The sequence below is a fragment of the Manihot esculenta genome, chromosome 13 (assembly GCF_001659605.2).
Source record: "Manihot esculenta cultivar AM560-2 chromosome 13, M.esculenta_v8, whole genome shotgun sequence".
NCBI lineage: Eukaryota > Viridiplantae > Streptophyta > Magnoliopsida > Malpighiales > Euphorbiaceae > Manihot > Manihot esculenta.
This window is the reverse complement of record NC_035173.2, coordinates 28829242-28836389: the sequence shown is the minus strand read 5'-3', so window position 1 is coordinate 28836389 and position 7148 is coordinate 28829242. Positions and strand designations below refer to the sequence as shown.

The following is a 7148-nucleotide window of genomic DNA, read 5'->3' as shown; positions in this document are numbered from 1 at the left end:
ATACTTCTGTCCCTCTATTTTGACGACTCAACATTTAAGTCCCTCACTTTCTCTTCCGTCCGAATTCGTAATCCTTCCGTTCAAAATAGCCGTTTGGTCAAAGAGTCTAAGGTGAGAGGTAAGATTTTTTTACCAAAAATGCCCTTAATGAACTTGTTAAAACTCCTTTCATTCCAGCAATCCCTCCATCCTTCTTCTCCCTCATATCTTTTCTATTTCTTTTTGGCCATGGTTGATTCTCTTTTTTTTTTTTTTTTTTTCTCTTTTCCATCTTTATTATCACTCATATGTTTCTACTCTCCCGTATCTTTCTTCTCCCTCATATCTTCTCTATTTCCTTTTGACCATTGTTGATTTTTTTTTCTCATTTCCATCTTTCTTCTCTCTCACATCTTCTCTATCTTTCTAGTCTCTCATATCTTTCTTCTCCCTCACATGCTAGAGAAGGTAATAGAAAATATTGTAAAGATGAAGAATGATTTGAAGAAGATGAATGAAGAACAAAGAATTTAGATATTAGAAATTACCTTTTTTACTGTGAATATATATTTTGAATTTACAGTAATACGATGGACTAAAGTGTTTGAATATTTAATTTTATTATAACGTAAAGTGTTTAAAAAACTAAACATATGAGGACTAAAGTGTCTGCAAATTTAAAAATATGAGGATTATAGTGTTTGAATATTTAAATGTATGGGGACTATAATGTTATAAACTTTTAGTTAATTAAGTGAAAGTATCATTCACAGATATATTATTTTGTTACAAAATACTTTATCCTTATTTACATATAAAAATGTTATTAAAAAATAGCTAACAAGAAATGTAAATGTATACACATAATGTGAAAAAACTGAATATTCATTCATATAAAAACTTGATCATTTGAATGACAACATCAGTCTTATCATTCCACTGATCAAGTCCATTACATTACAAATAAAATTTTTTCCATTACATCACAAAATATATATAAAAAATCTATTTAAATTCTCCAAAGTTGTCCAAAATATCTGAAATGACCAGTATATATCCAAAATAGCTGCACATCAAAAGATCTCAAGAAGACCAATACATGTTTAAAACCTGCAAATGAAATCTGTTAAAAAAAAAACAAAAACCTGCAAATGAAATTTGTAAAAAAAAAAAACATCAAAAGGTGAATGCTAATTATGTCTAAAAAAATCATAATTTCATCCAATTTGGACTAAGCTAAAACTCACCAAATCTGTAAAAAAAAAAAATGTTGTACATCTAATATATCCAATAAAAAACTCACAACCTGCACACCTCTTAGATTTATCTATTGCTATCTGTAAAAATAAAAAAGAAATTACAAAATTAATTCCCAAATCATTAAACCTCTTATCTTAACAGTAAACCCTAAAAAAATAAATAAATAAAAAATTATTAATTGTAACTCAAAAAATCTAAACAATAAAACAACGAATTTGTCTTCACCGTAAAACAAAAGGGATTTTCGTACCTTTGAAGTGAACTACGATTTCGTTTTCTTCTGCTTATATGAACACTGATTCCACCTTCGGAATATGGTGGGTTCAGTGTTTCTTGAGAAGATTAAGGAAATAAGGGACAATGGGACAATAGAGAGAGATAATTTTTGATAGAGAAAGAGATAGAGAGTGCGCGAGAGAGGGACAAGACTTCAACAGAGACAGACAGAACGCAAGAGAGAGGGATAAGTTTTGATAGAGATAGAGGGGTTTAGTTTCGACAGAGAGAGATAGAGAGAGCGCGAGAGAAAGGGACAAAACTGAAAGAGAGAAGTTTAGACAAAGACAGAGAGAGCATGAGAGAGAGAAGAAAGAGGGAGAAGAAAGAGCGATAGGGTTTTGTGATTTTGAAATATAGGAACTTTTGGTGAGAGTCAATTTTGTCAATTCACGTATCCCAAACGGTTATTTTAGACGGAATGACTACGAATTCGGACGGAAGAGAAAGTGAGAGACTTAAGTGTTGGATCATCAAAATAGAGGGACATAAGTGTTAATTACGTTAAACCTCAAAGATTAAAAAGTAATTTTTCCATAATTTAATTTAAAATTTTAAAAATTAATATAATCTAATTTAAAATCTCTAAATTTATTTATATTTCGTCTTGTTTGACCTAAAACATAACTCTAACTTTTTTTCTAATAAAAATTACAACATATCTCATATTCATTAATTTTTTATTTTCTAAATTGCTTATTAAATGTTGATCATAATAAATTTTACTATATTTGTTATAAAATCATATTAATATAATAAAAATTAGAAATCATAATTTTACGGTTATACTAGTAATCTTCTATTACAACTTAATAGTATAAGCCAATATTCGGAGGCACAAGTAGAGATATTGTATTAAGAGAAAACATTATTAAAAATTAAAAAAATTAAAAGAATTAAAATTAAAAATAAAAAATTTCTATTATAGTTTCTTACACTAAATAAATAAAAATAAAGTATAATAACATGATCCTATAAATTTAGTAGTGAAAGAGAATAAATTTAAAAATTTTGAGTTAAATTATATCAATTTTTAAAATTTTAAATTAAATTACAAAATAATTAAAATTTTTAAATTTTTTTATTAAATTTATTTATGTGACACATAAATATAATAAAATAATCTACATCATCTTGCCATATCAGCTAGATATACACTCTCTAATTCAAATTTTAAATTTAATAGAATTCAACAAAATTAACAATTTTATCAATTTAAAATTTTGGATTAAATTGTAAAATAATAAAAAAATTTGAATTTTTCATGCAAATAGCCCAATAAAATACCTTTTAAATTGAATCCCTCTTCATTAATTGTTTCGTTATAATAAATTATTTTAGAATTTTAACTAATAAAATTAATAGAAAGATAAGAACTAAATAATTATATTTTAAAATGACAGTGAACATTTTTATTAAACTTAAGAACTATAAGGATGAATTCATAAATTTCTTAATAAAAATACTAAACAGTTACGTTTTAAAATTATAAAATAACTCCCGATGATTTCTTGATGTTTCTAAATAAATGAAAATTTTAAAATTCTATTATCATCAAATTTGATAAAAATAAATTTTAGAATAATTTATAATATAATTTTTGAAACTTAGCAATTTAGTCCTTAAAATTATTTTATTAATAAAATAGTCATTTGTTAAATTTTTTATTAATTAATCATAAATTAAAAAAGTTAAATTATTATAAATATTAAAATAATAAAAACTAAATTAATATAAATTATTAAAGTTAAAAAACTTAAGTTATTATAAAAAACAGGAATAAAGGACTAAATTATTATATTTTAATAGTAAATTTTAACAGAAAAACTAGTGATGAAACTAAATTGTACCGGAAAATAAAGCTTCATGCTCACAGGGGAAGGATTGAGTCCTGGCTTCTGCTCTGTCTGGATGCTGATGAATTCCCACTAGATGAGGACCTTTTCATTGAAATTGGTTTCTTTTGCAGTGCATGACCTATTGAAGAACTTTTTATCAGTTTCCCAAAGCTTAAACCTCCACTGCTTCTACGCTTGGAAACATTCTTCAATTTCGAGTTTCCTTGCTGTTTAAAATTAGCCATAACATTGTAAATTGCCATAGCAGAAGAAGAATCCATTGACACAGACCTCCTCATAGGTTGAGTTTCTGCCTCTCCTGTCTGTAATCTCTCAACTAAATCACTTTGCATCCGCAAATGATTCCCCACAGGTAGATTCACACTCATCTTCGAGTTCTCACCTCTCGCTTCACTGGTTTCAGCTTCTCCAACCTGATGATTGCTTATAAATCCACTGTTATTCTCAGAATTCTCCATCTGGGTTTCTTCCCTTGAACTCAGATCACTTGAAGCAGGCACTGCTAAATCAACTTGAACATCACATGCTATAGGGGCTCGGCATAAAGGGCAATTCTTGTGTGATCTTAGCCAAGTGTCGATACAAGTTACGTGAAAAGCATGGCTGCACTTCGGCAGCAGCCGAAGACTCTCGTCTTCTTGAAACTCATTCAAGCAAACAGAGCAATCTGTGTCTTCTATCAATCCATCATCTTTTTTATACTTTAAAACAGCAATGGAATCGATAACAGATTGCTGGAGACCTATGGTGTTGATGAACCATATGGGGTGGATGATTTCTGGCCCTTGATCTTCATCAAGAAAGTCATCTTGGGTTCCAAAAGATAGAGGTGAACCACTCGCTGAGCTTCTTGATATTCTCTGCCTAGTATGGCGAGCTCTTAAATATGCACACAAGATGCAAAAGAGAAATGCGGTACCAACCAGACTACCCATGATAATCATACTGGTTGTCAATAAATGCTTTTGAGCTGCATTAGCGGGATGAGGCAGTATTAACGGCTGCCTTGGTGGTTGAGGCGGCGGGGGCGATCCGGGGAAAGGAGGACAGGGAGCTGCAGCAGCGGTTTTACAAACATTAGGACAGATTTGGATGCAAGAATCATTACACTTTCCATCATGATTCCTAGGGTTACAGTCATCTGCACAACTGGAGCTCAATTTGGTATGTGAAATTCCAATTTTTTTACGAACGGGATCCATTTCCGAGAAAAACAAAGAACAAGGGACACAGAATCAAACCTAAAACCATACTCTCTGAAAATTTGAGCGTCTGGCTATGAGGAATTTTGAAGGGATGATGTTACAGAGCAGGTCCATGGTCCATTTTTAAGTTTGATCCTTGAACTAATGGTGATGGAGACTCTTTGGTCATTTTTTCCACGAAAAGCTTAACAGATTAGAAATTTCTCTCTGTTTTCAGAAGAATAGAAATTTTGGGCGACTACTTCCACCTCTGATTTGATTGGTTTAATAAAGCAAGTCAATGGACCTGACGGGTCATTTACGCGTCAACTTTACTAGGGGATGACTCACGTTGGTGCAACACGTTTTTTTATTTAATACGTCAATTTATTTTTAAATATTATATACTAATTTAACTATATAAAAGTAATACAAATATCACCCTCAATTCGTAAGGCATCAAATAACAGTTACATTATATAATAAAATTTTTAATTATTTTATATTTTACTATATTTTAAACATATTTTAGATTGTAGCATATCAATTTGCCTTTTGTACTTATTGGGCATTTCAATTTTATCCCTTTTTCTAATTTTAAATTAAATTAGCAAAAAAAAAACTCAAATTTATCCTCTAATCACTTGGAAACTCATCCGATATGATGATAAACTTTTACCACTATACCTATGGCATGTCCAATTTAACTAATTTCATATAATTAATTAAATTAACATTAGGGTATTCTCATTTTCTATAACAAGGTATTATCTTTTTTGTTCTTTGTAACAAGTTTCGTTTGTTGTGGTAGTTTTGTTTGCGGCTCTATCATGGAGTCATCAACAAATCAAATTGATTTTATTGTGCACATACAATAGAAAATGATGATAATGCAGATGGTTTAGTTGTTGATGATGTTTTGGATATTTCTATTGAGTCTTTCACCTCTTTTTATTACAGAGTAGTATGTTATTTTCTTACTGATAAGGCTGTCAATTTCCAAGCCATGCGTAATACACTTGCATCTATTTGGCGACCAATTAAAGGTGTTTGGATTAAGGAGATTGCTCCTAACAAGTACATCTTTCGATTCTTTCATCAAGTAGACATGGATAGGGTCTTACACAGAGGACCATGGACGTTGATCAGCGTAAACTGTTGTTAAAGGAGTTACATACTAGAGATCAGCCGTAACAACTAGTTCTCTCGAGTATTTCTTTCTGAGTCTAAGTCTTCGATTTGCTAATTGGTTTTACGTCGAAAAAGTCAGGTGAAGCCATTGGGAACTTCATTGTAGAGATAGTTTTGAGCTTGATCCAAATAATTTCTCTAGTGGTTACCGGCATTTCATACGTATTAGGGTGATGTTAAATGTGCACAAGCCTCTGAAGTAAAAAATGAAGTTGTAACGTGATCGAACATAATTTCAACATGTATTTCATATTGTTCTCAATATTGAATTAAATATTTTTCTAACTAATTTTGTGTTTTTTTTTAGTGTTGTTCCACAGAAAAGTAAAAGAGAAGTGAATTTGATAAAAATGTGTTAAAAAGTGCTGAAATTGACTTGATCAACTATTTGGACAAATCGAACAAATGATTGTGTTTCACAGGACCAAGAAATGTCCAAATTCTCGAGCTGAGTTGACTATTTTTCAGTTGAAAGATTAAAGCAGCAGTTTACCTAAACCACTGGATAAATCAACAGTCTGCACAGAGACTTGACAGTGAGTGAGAAAATAATTTAAATTTGAAATAAAACATTAGATCTCCTCATTCAAAATAGCAGGACTCCATGTGTTCAGCACAACACGATATTCTACTCAAATCAAGAAGTCCTCTCCTGAATGAAAACATATTAAAGTAGGAATTCTAAATTGAAATAATGGCAATTTTCTATTCTCAAAATGATTCTATTAAAGTTCAGCACCTATTTAAGCCTATCTTTCTGGATAGCCGAGGCATCATCTCTCTCTACCAACCGATTCTCTCTTCTCTTCTTTTTTGTATTTTCTTTCAAAGTCATGAGTGACTAAACTCTTTATTTCTAGTTGGAGTTAAGTTGAAATTTCAGTTTGTCCATGAATTGCGAGATTTAAACATAATTGTTCATCTTTTATTCTTCCAATATTTATACAATTTCAGTTCTTAATATTATTATTGCTTTGTTATTTAATCAATAGGGCCCATTGTTCATATTTTTAAAGTGATTTATTATTAGGTTAGATGCTTGAAGTCCGTAATTGCTTAAATTATTCAACAATAAGTAACAATTAGTATAACCCACTAAAAAATTGCATGATCTAGCTTGAATTTACCACACGGTTTGGGTTATTGCTTAGAATTGAGTCTCTCTAATTTTTAAAACGGTTGATAAATTAAAATCCCATAGACGTTCTTTGGATGATTTTTTGACTAGGGTCAATTAGCAAACATTATCTAATCAATTTAAACCTAAGGAAGGATTAGTTATGTGGAGCATCTTCTATAATTGGAGATAATTTATTGGAATGAATAAAGATATTTTAGTTTCTATGATCAATTCCCAAAAGTAAAATGGATCATAATTTTCAACTAGAATTTATTTGTA

The 7148-nt window shown here is 30.0% G+C and overlaps 1 protein-coding gene across 3 annotated transcripts; it reads right to left on the bottom strand.

The window, feature by feature from the left end:
- Positions 1-848: 848 nt before the first annotated feature.
- On the bottom strand, positions 849-4824 carry LOC110630475 (E3 ubiquitin-protein ligase RING1). 3 transcript variants are annotated; one of them, XM_021777989.2, is made up of 2 exons: positions 3366-4824; positions 849-1124 (listed from the first exon to the last, which is right to left on the bottom strand). In XM_021777989.2, exon 1 carries the CDS (start codon positions 4574-4576, stop codon positions 3386-3388), a length of 1191 nt encoding a protein of 396 aa, XP_021633681.1. In that variant the 5' UTR covers positions 4577-4824; the 3' UTR covers positions 849-1124; positions 3366-3385. The 3 variants fall into 3 exon arrangements, with proteins under 3 accessions (XP_021633681.1, XP_021633680.1, XP_043805154.1); XM_021777988.2 differs by having other exon boundaries at positions 849-1089; XM_043949219.1 differs by lacking the exon at positions 849-1124 and adding an exon at positions 1131-1316.
- Positions 4825-7148: the final 2324 nt, after the last annotated feature.

What these genes read in the sequence shown, in the direction of transcription:
- LOC110630475 (XM_021777989.2), bottom strand. Translation starts at nt 4,576, where the DNA reads ATGGATCCCGTTCGTAAAAAAATTGGAATTTCACATACCAAATTGAGC.